Genomic DNA, 13266 nt, shown 5'->3' with positions numbered 1-13266 from the left:
TGGCTCAGTGGTAGAGCCCCTGCCTAGAATCCCCCAGTGAGGGGCTGGGGGCGTGGCTCAGTGGTAGGGCCCTGCCTAGAATCCCCCAGGGAGGGGCTGGGACATAGCTCAGCAGGTGAAAGCACTAGGTCTTCCAGAGGACCCAGGCTTGATGCCCAGCACCCACACAGCAGCTCACAACCATCTGTAACTCCAGTTCCAGGGGATTTGATGCCCTCCTCTGGCCTCTTCAGTGACTAGGCATATGCACAAACATACATTCAGACAAACACTCATACACATAAAACAAAAATCTGCCAGGTCTGGTGGTGTGTGCCTTTAATCCTAGCATTCAGAAAACAGAGGCAGGAAAATCTGTGTGCATCCAAGACCAGGCTGGTCTACACAGTGAGTTCTAAACTGGCCATAGTTACAAAGTAGGACTATGACTCAAAACAAGGAGGAGGGTGGGGCAGAGAGATGGCTCAGTGGTTAAGAGCACTAGCTTCCAGTGCAGACTTCTTCCAGAGGTCCCAAGTTCAATTCCCAGCACCCACATGGTAGTTCACAACTGTCTGTAACCGTAGCTCCATGGCATCCAGTGCCCTCTTTTGGTGTGCAGATGTGCATACATAAATCTTTAAAAATAAGAAAAAACATGGAAAAAAAAATCACACCAACTACAGTGGCCCATACCTGCAATCCCAACAGATGTGATATGCAGGGGATCAGAGTTGGAGCCAGCCTGGGCTGTCTCAGACAATGAGACCCTGTCTCAGGCAGCAATAACAAAGCAGGTGTGATGTGTTCCATGTACAGCTGACACTCAGGTGATGCAGTTGGACCTATCCCAGCAGCCCCTCCAGGCCAGGAGGGGCTGGCAAAGATTTAACTCCCTGTCTGGAAGCAGGTGACCAGCTGGGCACAGAGTAGCCACGGCTGACAAAGAGATGTGTGGAGCTGACACAAGCAGAGGGCTGAGCCCTGTTTGGCAATACCAATGTTGTGTAACAGTGTTTAGAGAGCACACAGGGAAATAGGTGAGCACACAAGAGTCTCCTGTCTTGGTGTCCAGAAATCTCTCCCTGTTGTCACTGAAAAGGAACCAAAGCTAACACTGGTTGAACTCAGTTGCCCACAAATCAGCCAGTGTCAAGTGCAATCGGATTGTCCCAGGGGTCTCTGACATGATGGGCTCTGTTTATTCTCAGGGAACAAGAAGGATCCTATCTTTCCTATGCAGAACCCCCTGGCGAAGCCCTGGAGCCCTGGTCCTACCTTGCTCTCTGGCCTTCTTGACCTACCTCTCACGTGCCAGACGGACACAGCCCGCTGACCTCTATGTCCCTTCCCTGTGGATGAACTTCTCTTTTGTTCAGAGTCACCAGACTCCAGGCTGCAGAGACGGCTCAGTGAACAAAGATGCTGGCCTAGAAACTCAGAGTGGAGGCAGACTGACTCCTGCAAGTGCCCTCTGACCTCTAAAGAGACACACACACGCTAAATGTAGTTAAAAAAAAGTTTCACAACTTTAACCCCAGCACTCAGAAGCAGGCAAGTGGATCTCTTTGAGTTCTAGACCAGCCTGGTCTTCATAGCAAGTCCCACCGAGGGCTCTGCAGAGAGACTGTCTCAAAAACCACCACCAAACAAACAAAAAACGTTTTAAAAAGTCACCAGTGGGCACTTACTGCTTGCTCTTGTGGCTCCCAGCATGCACATGGCTCACACCAACATTCCTAACTCCAGTTTCAGGGGATCCAATGCCCTTGTCTGACCTCGAAAGCACCAGGCATGCACGTCATGATATACATGCATAAAATAAATCTTTTTTTATAATGGGGACAGGGCATGGTTTGAGACAGAGTCTCACTACGTAGTCCTGGCTGTTATAGGCTTTACTCTGTGGACTAGGCTGGTCTTGAATTCTCAGATATCCACCTGCCTCTGCCTCCCCCGTGCTGAAATTAAAGGCATGCACCACCATACTCAACTAAGAATAATTTTCAAAAGAGAGATTAGACGTCCTATTTAGAATAAAAACCTGACCACACCACCTCTGGCTGGATGCACCGCTCACTCACCCTGCCCCACTTCCTCCACAGCACTCATGGCTCATCATCCAATACAGGGTCACTTCACCGAGCCTCTGTCAGCTTTCCATGCTGGTCTCGTGCAGCCCCGGCTGACCTCAAGCTTGCTATGTAGCAGATGACCTTGATTTCCTGATCCTGCTGCTCCTGAGTACCAGAATTACAGACTGACTGAAGGCACTACTGCTCCCAATTTTGGGGGTGTTGAGGTTCAAACCCAGGGCTTGGGGTATGCTAGGCAAGCCTCCTCTAGCCCAGCAACACCCCCAGCCTCCAGGTGCGAGTAAGCTCATCACTGACTGCCCACAGCTGTACAGACCCGGGAGCACAGAGTGTCCACGCAGAGCAAGAGCTTAGAGCGCACTTGTGGAATAAGTGAAGGAGGAAACAAATGATGCTACTAAGACTCTTGACCTTTGCCACAGAGCTAAAAAGTGACACGTGAACCCCTCCAAGTACCACCTTCTACACCACTGTCTGCAGTTTGCCTATGACCTCTAGTTGTCTCCCATGTTTTTTTAATGACATAAAATGTTTACTTTTATGCATATGGGTAGTTTGCCTCTCAGAGGCTAGAAAGGACATCTGAGCCCTTGGATTTGTAGTTACAAAAGGTTACAAACCACCATGTGGATGCTGGGAGTCAAACCCAGGTTCTCTGAAGGAGCAGCCAGTGCTCTTGCCCACAGCATCTCTCCAGCCGGACATTTATTCTGACGTACACAGGTGGGGATGAGCGTGCGTGTGGAAGCAGAGGACAAGCTCTGTGGGGCAATTCTCTCCAAATGGAGTCCAATGATGGAACTGAAGCTGTCAGGCTTGGCCACGAGGACCCTCCCTGCTGAGCCTCCTCAGGACCGTGGATGTTGCTTTCTGTTCTCACCACTCTTACAGAGCACAACATTATTTCCCACAGTATGTGTAGGGGTATCGTGGGGGTGGTGGGGGTGGGAGTGGGGGGGGGTCACCTGATGAAGGCCTGAAGAATCAACATCCCATAATGAAATCACCAACCCCTCCCTTTATCCCAGCCCCCACATGAAGACAGAGTACTTCTGCAGACATTATGTCACCAGGTTTTAACAACCACCCCAGCCTTGGGTGTCTGTATTTTCAATGGGCATGTTTAGAGAAATTAAAAACATTTGCCTGAGGTCAGAGTGAGTAAGAGCTAGGATTTGAATCCAGATCCCCAAACTAAATGCTAAGCAATCTGGTTCTCACACAGTTTAAGAGACAGGTGCTGGGTTTCATAATTTCTCTGGGCCTCGGTTTCCTTATCTGTAAAATGGGGATAATGACAGTCTGTGGGTCACAGGACTTTACAAGGAGGGAATGAATCAAGCCATGTGAGGCGTGATGGTTGCTGACTGGCAGGTTACAATGGGGAACAATGTTAGTTTTCATTACCAGTCTCTAGGGATTTAAAAAGGCATAAATACCTCAGATTGGCCAGAAAATGTTATGGATTCGTGCTTATTTCTTTTCTGAAAACATCTCTATAATCCTCAAAACATTCTGTAACCCAAAACTACTCAGCAAGAAAGAGGCCAAGAGTGTGTTAGGTATAGGAATAGTCAGGTCAACTTTGTCCCCACTAAAGTCCTTCTCCACTCAGAACTGAGGGGTGAGGCTAACATCAAGGAAAGTCAGTGTGTGAGCTGGGCACAGTGACCCATACTGGGAACGGAAGCACTCCAGGGAGGAGGAAGAAGAGGTCAGTAGAGATAATGGTGGCGGTGTAGGCTAGGGATTGCAGCTCAGTGGAACATATGAATACAACAGGCTGACGAAGCTGTCCAAAGCACCCACTCTCTAGTGTGGACTGAGTCTTGGGACTGCCATTTGTGAGTGGTAACCAAGGCCCTTACAGTAGGACACTCAGAAAATCATGGGGTCAACACCCAACTGGCAGTGGGCAGGTGCTTAAAAGCATCTAATTTTCTTCTTCCACTGATTTTTATTAAAGATACATTTTTAATTTATTCATTTATTTTATGTATGTTAGTACACGTTAGCTGTCTTCAGACACACGAGAAGAGGACATCAGATTCCATTACAGATGGTTGTGAGCCACCATGCGGTTGCTGGGATTTGAACTCAGGACCTCTGGAAGAGCAGCCAGTGCTCTTAACCTCTGAGCCATCTCTCCAGCCCAAAGATACATTTTTATTGTTTTTAATATGTGTATGGAAGGGGGATGAAGCCCCAGAGACAGAGGTATGAGAGCCTCTGGGGCTAGGCTTACAGGCTGTTGCTGTACGCAATCAGACACGGGTGTTAAGAACTGAACTCAGTCCTCTGGGAGACCGGTTGGCACTCTTAACCACTGAGCCATCTCTCTAGCCCCTTCCTCAAATTTCTGTACCTGTCAGAAACAACCCCCTAACTCCTCATGGGAGCCTCTCTGTGTAGCCCTGGCTGTCCTGGAACTCACTCTGTAGACCAGGTTGGCCTCAAACTCAGAGATCCACCTGCTTCTGCCTCCGGGGTGCTAAGATTAAAGGTGTGCCACGACCACTGCCCAGCTTAAAATAAATTTAAAAAGCAGTCAAAGTCAGAAAGATAGGGACATGGCTCAATTAGTAACCTCTTGCCTAGCCTGAGTTGTAAGCTAAATGAAGGAAAGGCAAACAGACAGATGCTAGGCATGATGGTATACACTTGGAATTCCTCCGCCCCAGATGGACAGACGAGGATCAGGAGTTCAAGACTAGCTTCAATTTAAGAAAAATTTAAAAAGAGAGTAGGGTGGGGTGGTACATGCTTTTAATCCCAGCACTCTGAAAGCAGAGGCAGGAGGATCTCTGTAAGTTGGAGGCCAGCATGGTCTATGGAGTGAGTTCCAGGACAGCCAGGGCTCTGTAGAGAGACCCTATCTCACAAATAAAACAATAAAACCAATCAAAAACTTCCCCTCCCTACACGTTTCATTCATTTACTCTCTGAGGTACTAGGGATGGAACCAAGGGTCTGAAATGCTCCAGGCAAGCCCAGAACAGCCGAGCTATCTGCCTAATACTATGTTAATATTCCTCGTGAGGGTAGTTACTTCTCATTTTGAGACAGGTTCTAAGTTGTGCAGGCTGGCCTTGAACTTGTGATCCTATCTCAACTGCCCAAGCAACCAGGATTACAGGCCTGGGCCATCCGCCCTTCCTTGTCGATTTATGGAGATACTCTTCTTGGCTACCTTCTGGCCCCGGGGACACAGTTAACAGTAATGGCTGACACTGTCCCAGCTGATGAAACTGAGACCCAGAAGTAGAGTCAACCTACTCGGGGTTACCCAAGGATTCCTGGAGGCACAGGGATTTCTAAGCAAGTTAGCCGAGCAAGCTCTCAACCACAAAAAGGAAACGACTCAATCTGCAGCCAGCTGGCAGTGGAATGTGAGCGGGGGTCTCACTGCCCCGGGGATGAGGAGGTGGGAGAGGGCAGCATCACCTGTAGGACCACAGAGATGGTCTTCTCTCCTGCCTTGGCTGCCCGCCACTTCCGGTAAGTGTCCGCCTTGAGAAGATTTTCGGCACAATGGGTCTGCAGACAAGGGTGGAAAGGTGGAAGTTCTTTAAATAAAGCTGACTTTTAAAAATAAGATAATTTTTGAATTTTTAAACTCCCAAGAGCTAGCCGACTCTCCACACTTGACTTTACGCCAGTACCACCACACACACACACACACACTGACACACACACACAGACAGACACACCCCTGCTTCGAGTTTTCCTTTCACCGAGTTTTTCTTCACAGTTAGAACCTCCCAGGCCCCCCTTTTTCCTTACTCTCCACAGTGGCCCCAAACTTCCCTAATTGCCCGTCTCTCTCGGAATGCACGTCCAGCCTCTGGAAACCCCACCCGGAGCCCCGCTCAGAATCCCGCCAAGTTCCCCCCTTTGCGCTTCCAAAGTCCTCAGCATCCCTCAGGAAGCCCCTGTCTCCCCGCTGCTTCCTCGTCAGCCCCTCACCGAGTCCTGGCTGCTGCAGGACACGACGTGGCGGAGGCTGATCTCCGGCATGTCCACTCCCGTGGACGCCCGACCGTCCAGGGACTGAAGAAGAAGCGTTGCAGCTCCGGGGGTCCCCCGGAGAAGGTTGGGGGAGCGCGCCCTGCACGGGACTCAGTGCGCAAGCGCGCAAGGCTCGGGCCTTTCAAACCGCGGCGCGCCGGCGTACACGTCAACATTGCGCATGCTCGTTGCGTCTCTCCGGGAGCGAGGCGCCGGGTCCCCTTAGCAACAAGAGTTCCCCTCCGGCCCCGCCTCTCTCTGGTTCCACCACTCTCCGGCCTCGCCGCCCGAAAACGTGGAGACTCGGCTTCCTGGGAGCCTAGCAACAGGAGCGGCCGCAGTGATTGGGTCCTAGGTGTAATTTGCCCTGGTCATTGGACCGTGAGGTCACCAACCAAACCGAAGCCTTGCTCAGAAACGCTGAAGCTAGCTGAGAGTTTCCCGAAGCCTGCATCCTGTTTGAAATAAGATCTCCGCTACCTGTTGTTGCGGACACGCTCTGTTCCCCTTCTCTCTCCAAATGCAGACAGACAGATGGACGGACGGACACACAGAGACGGACGTTGACAGACAGATGGCCGACAGAGATCTCAGACCTCTCTTAGCTTTTGACTTGACACCAAAAGAGAGGGAGAAAGATCTTAATACAAATTATGTACAGTATACTTGTGTGCGCGCAAGAACAGCAGAGCGTGCGTCCACAAATACCTTGGTTCCCCAATGCCTTGTAAGCATTTGTCTCCATCTTCGCCCGTCTGTCTGCTGACAGGACCTCTTTTGTTCGGTCCCCTCAAGACCCAGGGGCACATCCCTGGGTGGGGTTGGAGCTGGACACAGCTCGAATACAAAAGCATGAGGGTGAGGCAGGCACACGAATGAGAAAGGAAAGGCCACAAGGCGCCCAGCCCCCGCAGGACGGGTCTAGACATGCTGGGCGCTCCCCGGTTAGGACCCAACCTACGCTGGGCGCCTCCTTGGGAAAGGAGAAGAGGGGATGCCAGTCTCCAAAGTTGCTCTGCACCCTCAGGGAATCAGATGACCCACTCCTACCTTAAGATTTGTGAACAACAACAATTAAAAAAAAAAGGTGCTTGGATACATAACTGAGCTTCTGGGTCCAGGTGGAAGAAATTTGGGCCCAGGTGCAGAAAAGGGCTGGGTCCAAGTGGTTCAGTTTTCTTGTGGATGCTGTCTCCGTGGCTCTGACCCGGAGGCTGTGGAAGACTCCCATGGGTTCTGAGCTCAGCTATTTCTCACCCCAGGGTGAAGGTGGGACAAGACCCGCCCTTCCCCAGCTTCTTATAAGGGCCGAGGACCTGGGACTACAGGTTCACACACCATGATTCTGTTTAGAAGACACAGGACCTTCCTGCTGGCCTTCACACTGCTCTGTACCCTCCTGGGTCTCGGTAAGTGACAAAGGGACCTGGCCCTCTTCCCCAGTACCTCAGAGGGCATTGAGCAATGTCCTCAAGAGAGGGATAGCCTGAGAAATGAGATTTAGGAGATTAAAGAGGTGAAAACCTGGGGTCTGAGAAGGCTTGATGGGTCCTGCATGGTCTGTCCCCTAGGAAGGGCCTCAAAACATGGCATCTGAATTCTAGGAAAGCAGATGAGAGAGCTTGGCCATCAAAGGCAAACTTTAAAATTAGTAAGAAGGAGAGAGATGGCCTTTCTCTCTGAACCTAGAGGGATTCAGGCCCTCATCTTACTCCTCTACTTAGACACAGTACTCCAAGCCAGCTTCACTGTCCCTGTGACCGAAATGGCTAGGTTCCTCCTCTGTCAGGACCAAGGAACTGATGCCAGCGATCCCCCTGGGCCTCAGTCTCCCTTTCAAATGTAGGACCCAGACCTCAGAGTCAGGTACCCCTGCCTGAGCTACCAGACTTCTGTGGTACCTTCTTAAGGGAGGGAAGTTCCACACCCCAAGAACCAGCTGGACCTGAAATTTTGCAAAACCTCCATAGCACCTCTGCCACGATCCCTGCCTCTGAGCTTGCTCAGGGGACCCTGGCATCCAAAGTCCCCAAGCCTTATAATTATTAAGTAAAACAGGCTCTGTGGTAGAGTCATTTCCTGCCCTGGACGCCACTTCACTGGCATCGCCACCGCTTCCTTGACTCTATAGACAGTTCCCTGGACAGTTCTCAATGTCCCACCCATGGAAAACTAGAAAGAGCCCGCTCTCTCCCCAAAAGTCGCCTCTCCTAGTCCCCTGTGAGCTCCAAAGCCCAAGTCACGGTCTGAAGACCATCTTTAACCATGACCATATACCCTGCTCTCCACTCTCCTTGCTGCAGGGTGCCCTCTAAGTTGTGAGGTGTGCAAAGGCTCGGGGCACACGTGCAGCGGGAAGATGAAGACCTGTGAAGATGGCAAAGACGCATGCGTGGTCCTAGTGAGCGAGTCCAGCACAAGTAGGAGGGTGTGGCTTCAGCGGAAGGGATTGGGAGGGACCCATAACCATAGGTGGGGGATAGTCACAGTGAAATGTAGGAAGAAAATCAGGGGAGGGTTGAAATGGAGGAAGGAAGAGATAAAGCGCCAGTCAAGTTCACTGGACCAGAGTTCAATTCCCAGTACCGACAAGGTGGCTCACAATGGTCTGTAACTAAAATCTCGGGGGATTTGATGCCCTCTTCTGGTTACCACTGGCATTGCACACTTGTAATGTACATACATATAGGCTAAATACTCATGCACATAAAATAAAACTCGGGGTGGGGAGCTTGGTGAGGTAACTATGAGAGGACACAAGAAAGTAGCAGAAGGGAAACAGTGGTTTTTCTTTCTGTTTCTTTAAGAAAAATTCTATTTGTAATTATTTGTATGTTGGGGACGGGGGGGGGGGAAGCTATGCAAGAAAGCACAGTGTTTATGGGGCCTGGAAGAGAAAGATCCCTTGGAGCAAATGTTTCAGGCAGTTTCGAGACACCGGTGAGATGAGCTGAGTTTGGGTCTTCTGCAAGTGCAGTTGGTGCTTTTTTTTTTTTTTAATATTTGATTTATTTTAGATTTTATTTATTTATATGAATACACTGTAGCTGTCATCAGACACACCAGAAGAGGGCATCAAATCCTGTTACAGATGTCTGTGAGCCACCATATGGTTGCTGGGAATTGAACTCAGGACCTCTAGAAGAGCAGCCAGTGCTCTTAACCACTGAGCTACCTCTCCAGCCTCCAGCAGTTTGTGCTCTTAAGCAAATCTGTTGAGCGCAAGGGAAGAGGAGATGGTATTAGGGTCAGGAGAGAAGAGAAAGGAGCTGCCTGATGAGAGAAAGACCATGACCCTGAGGGATGGAGCAAATAAATCTAGAGAAAGTAGAGGTGCCGGGATGGAGTGATGAGCAAGAGGATTAGTCACGGGTCTGAAACCAGCCTGGGCTGTACAGCAAGACCCTGACTTAAAAACAAGCACAGAAGAAAGTGGGAGGTACAGAGGGCAGAAAAGGAGGAGGAGGAGAGGGAGGAGGAGGAGGAAGATCTGGAGAGGGAGAGGAGGAAGGGAGAGGTGGAGGGAGGAAGAAGGAAGGCTGAAGGAAGAAAGGGAAAGGGAGGGTGAGGGAGGGGAAGGAAGAGGAGGGGGGATGAGAGAGAGCAAAGAAGGCAAGGGAGAGGTGTGGAGGGGTGGGATAAGAGGAGGAAGGAGGGAGAGGATGGAAATGGGAAGGCCCAGAGGTACATTGGGAGAGGCTGGCCTAAATCAAAGAGAGAGCACCCCAGACCTCAGAGATGATGGGGAAATAAGGACGATTGGGTTGGATGTTCATTCTCAGTGGTAAGAGAGAGCATTAGTTATAGGACAGTGATTCCAGCTGAGAGATGGACAGACGGAAGGCTGTAACAAAGGAAGGTCGTGGCTTCTGTCATGGCCTTTTTAACATTAAAAGTGTATGTGTGTGTGTGTGTGTGTGTGTGTGTGTGTACAGTCCTGAAGGTCACCTCTCTTTTTTAATAATTTTATCTTATGTACATTGGTATGAGGGTGTCAGATCCCCTGTAACTGGAGTTACATACAGACAGTTGTGAGCTGCCATGTGAGTGCTGGGAATTGAATCTGGTCATCTAGGAAGAACAGCCAGTGCTCTTAACCACTGAGCCTTCTCTCCCGCACCCCCTCCACCCCCCGCCCCATGATGTCCTTTAACCCATTCAGCAAGCTGAGCTCTTGCTCAAGGGCTTTATCCTCAGCTTCACGGTATACCACGTAAATGATTTTTCCAACTTCTTTAATGACATCCTGGCAAGTCGTTTCTCTTGCCCGATGCTCTTCTTTTTTTTTGTTTGTTTGTTTTGTTTTTGTTTTTGTTTTTGTTTTCGTTTTTTTTTGAGACAGGGTTTCTCTATATAGCCTTGGCTGTCCTGGAACTCACTCTTTGACCATGCTGGTCTCGAACTCAGAAATCCACCTGCCTCTGCCTCCCAAGTGTTGGGATTAAAGGTGCGCGCCACCACACATCACACACTACAGAGAAACCCTGTCTCGAAAAAAAAAAAAATTTTTTTTTTTACTTATTTTAGCCAAGTATGGTAGCACACACCTTTAATGCCAACACTCTGGAGGCAGAGGCAGGAGGATGTCTGTGGGTTCAAGACCAGCCTGGTCTACAGTGAGTTGTAGGTCAGAGCTACATAGTGAGACCCTGTCTCAAAGGCTTATTTTAATGTACGTATACATGAATATGCCTATGTGTTTGTATGCACATATGAGTGCAGATGCCATGGTGATCTGGAGAGGGATGGGGAGGGGTGGGGAAGAAGTGATTGGCAGCACTGCCATCCCTCCACTCCTGCCCCCTACTCTGCAGAGGGCCGAAAGTCAGTGAACACCTTCAAGGCCTGCATGAAGTACAAAGACTGCTACTCAGGCTTCGTATCGACCACCATGACTCCCAGTGACTACATGGTGTCCAACGCCCACTGCTGTCAAAGTGACGGTTGCAACAGTGGCTCTGTGCCCCGTAAGTACCATTCAAGAACAGTGTGCCTGTCCTGTGACATCTGGCGTACCACCCTTGACTGCTTCCGGGCCTCTATTTCCTTACCTGCAAACTCTACCAACTAACTCCTGTTCCCCAGGGTTCAGAGGGTGTTGGGGTAGCAAGCCTTCCAGCCTGCTTTATGCAACGTCTTTCTTCACAGCTCCCTTGAACAATCGGACAGAGAACGGCCTGATGTGTCCCTCCTGCATTGCGCCCTTCCAGGAGACCTGTCCAGGAACCCAGGCAGCTCGCTGCGTGGGCCGGGAAACGCACTGCATCTATTTTGCTGGCAATGTGCAGGCTGGTGAGTGGTGCTTAGACTCTGATTGGGGGAGGGGGTGTCTCAGAAATAGAGATCCACACTTTCCCATTACAGGTGAGGAGGAAGTTCCATAGTACTGGATGATGATGATGATGGTGGTGGTGGTGGTGGTAGTGGTGTGTGTGTGTGTGTTAATGGGATGTATGTGTGTGTTAGACTCCTGGGTCACACAGAAGTCGACTCCATTCTGAAATGTCATCGTCACAGGTATTATCCACACGAAATTTGCCACGAGGGGCTGTGCTACAGAGAGCGCCTGCCACACCAAGGTAGGGGCTGAGGTCCCTTCAGCCTTCTATCTCTACTTCCTGCGCCGGGCAGACTGCCTTCCAGCCCCTTACCCTCCTGGCAGAGGAGAGTGAAGAACCGAGAAGTATGTAACTTGAGGAGCCCTGCAGCTTTCCAGCTACCTGTAAATTAAAACAGATCGACAGTACAAACCTCATTCCTTGTGACCAGATGCATCTTGGGAAGGTGGGTTGTAAACAGTACAGGTCTCAGTGTTCTTTTCGGAGCCCTTCTCCTGATTCAAAGAGGAGAGGGTCCCTATGTGGTAGCGTGGACTGAGGCTGAGGTAGGAGGATCATGAGCTCAGGACTGGCCTGAACTGAGGCTGCATGGGCAGACCCTGTCTCAAAAACAAACAGGAAGGCCGGGCTGTGGCGGCACACGCCTTTAATCCCAGCACTTGTGAGGCAGAGGCAGGCGGATTTCTGAGTTCGAGGCCAGCCTGGTCTGCAGAGTGAGTTCCAGGACAGCCAACCAAAATAAAAAAAGAAAAGAAAAACAAAACAAAAACCACGGTATAATAGCTCTTGCCTTCATCCCAGTATGCATCAAGTGTGATGGTGTATGTTTTTAATCCCAGCACTTGGGAGGCAGGGGCAGGTGGATCTTTGTTAGTTCGAGGCCAGCCAGAGTCACACAGTGAGACTCAGTACAGAAGAGAGAGAGAGAAATGGAGGGACAGAGGCGGGGCTGTCATCCTGGCTCCTGCTCTTTTATAAAGCAAAGGGAAAAAGAAAATCAAGTAGCCCCTGCTTTATAATAAGAGGCACCCTGCTGAGTGTTTTATATTTTCTAGTCATTTCCTGATCATAGCTCCATGAAATTGATTTGCTGCTCTGCTGTCGTGGTTTGAGATGGCCTCATTATGTAGTGTAGTCCAGTCCAGCCTCAAACTCAAGGTGAGCTCTCTGCCTCACCATCTGGAAGGTTGGGATTACGGCTGTGAACAGCCCCGCCCAAATGAAATTGATATTATTCCACCATACAAGTGGACAAACTGAGGCCTTAAGTCAAACAGCTAGGAAGGTGAGAATCCTGATGTGAGCTCTGGTCACATCTCCTGCCTCATCTCCGTGTCCATGTTGGTAACATGTGGCTATTAACAGTGAGAACTTCAGAACTGTGTGATGAAAAACCTCCTTTGAAAGCAGATATGAGAGCAGTGGGTGCTACCTTTAAAAAAAAAATGATGGTTCTTCAGAGAGTCTGTCTCAGTAAATACTAATTAATCATCTTGACAGCTGCCACTTACAAAGGGGCCATTAGCGGGCAGGTGCTAATGTTGACACCAATCTGAGCTGGCTACATTATGCTACAGTAACAACTTTGTATGAGTCAGTTCTTGCAACAATAATGCCATGTAACAAACAATCCCCACACTGAGATTTAAGACAACAAACAATCTTGTTTCTAAGGGCCTGTAGCTTGCCTACCATAGCTCTCCTAGCTGGTTTGAGTCACAACTAGCTCCCCATTGGACTTCCACATATCCTCTGTCCAGCAGATCCCTGGCACAGCATGAAAGTCAAATGCATTTAGGGTTTTTGTTATTGTTGTTGGGGTTAGAGCTGGTAACATTCCATTG

The 13266-nt window shown here is 49.8% G+C and overlaps 2 protein-coding genes across 3 annotated transcripts in view; one reads left to right on the top strand and one right to left on the bottom strand.

The window, feature by feature from the left end:
• Nucleotides 1-6402, bottom strand: part of Xrcc1 (X-ray repair cross complementing 1) — a 27645-nt gene extending 21243 nt beyond the window's left edge. Inside the window, exons 1-2 of one of the 2 annotated variants that reach the window (XM_021168310.2) lie at nucleotides 6042-6402; nucleotides 5520-5612 (exon numbers count right to left, since the gene is read on the bottom strand). In XM_021168310.2, the coding sequence (XP_021023969.1) occupies nucleotides 5520-5612; nucleotides 6042-6092 (144 nt within the window). In that variant the 5' untranslated portion in view covers nucleotides 6093-6402. The remainder of the gene's footprint in view (nucleotides 1-5519; nucleotides 5613-6041) is intronic. The other variant, XM_021168312.2, reaches the window with a different exon arrangement.
• A 298-nt stretch (nucleotides 6403-6700) lies between these two features.
• On the top strand, nucleotides 6701-11834 carry Pinlyp (phospholipase A2 inhibitor and LY6/PLAUR domain containing). Its single transcript, XM_021168787.1, has 6 exons — nucleotides 6701-6810; nucleotides 7346-7492; nucleotides 8387-8503; nucleotides 10898-11050; nucleotides 11232-11375; nucleotides 11601-11834. Exons 2-6 carry the CDS (start codon nucleotides 7423-7425, stop codon nucleotides 11753-11755), a joined length of 639 nt encoding a protein of 212 aa, XP_021024446.1. The 5' UTR covers nucleotides 6701-6810; nucleotides 7346-7422; the 3' UTR covers nucleotides 11756-11834.
• The last annotated feature ends 1432 nt before the right edge of the window (nucleotides 11835-13266 follow it).

Source organism: Mus caroli, chromosome 7, assembly GCF_900094665.2.
Source record: "Mus caroli chromosome 7, CAROLI_EIJ_v1.1, whole genome shotgun sequence".
NCBI lineage: Eukaryota > Metazoa > Chordata > Mammalia > Rodentia > Muridae > Mus > Mus caroli.
This window is presented reverse-complemented; position numbering and strand designations above follow the sequence as displayed.

Coding starts and splice junctions, on each gene's coding strand:
- Pinlyp (XM_021168787.1), top strand. CDS start 7,423: ATGATTCTGTTTAGAAGACACAGGACCTTCCTGCTGGCCTTCACACTG. Junction 8,504..10,897: donor AGTGAGCGAGTCCAGCACAA/GTAGGAGGGTGT, acceptor CCTACTCTGCAG/AGGGCCGAAAGTCAGTGAAC. Junction 11,051..11,231: donor CAACAGTGGCTCTGTGCCCC/GTAAGTACCATT, acceptor CTTTCTTCACAG/CTCCCTTGAACAATCGGACA.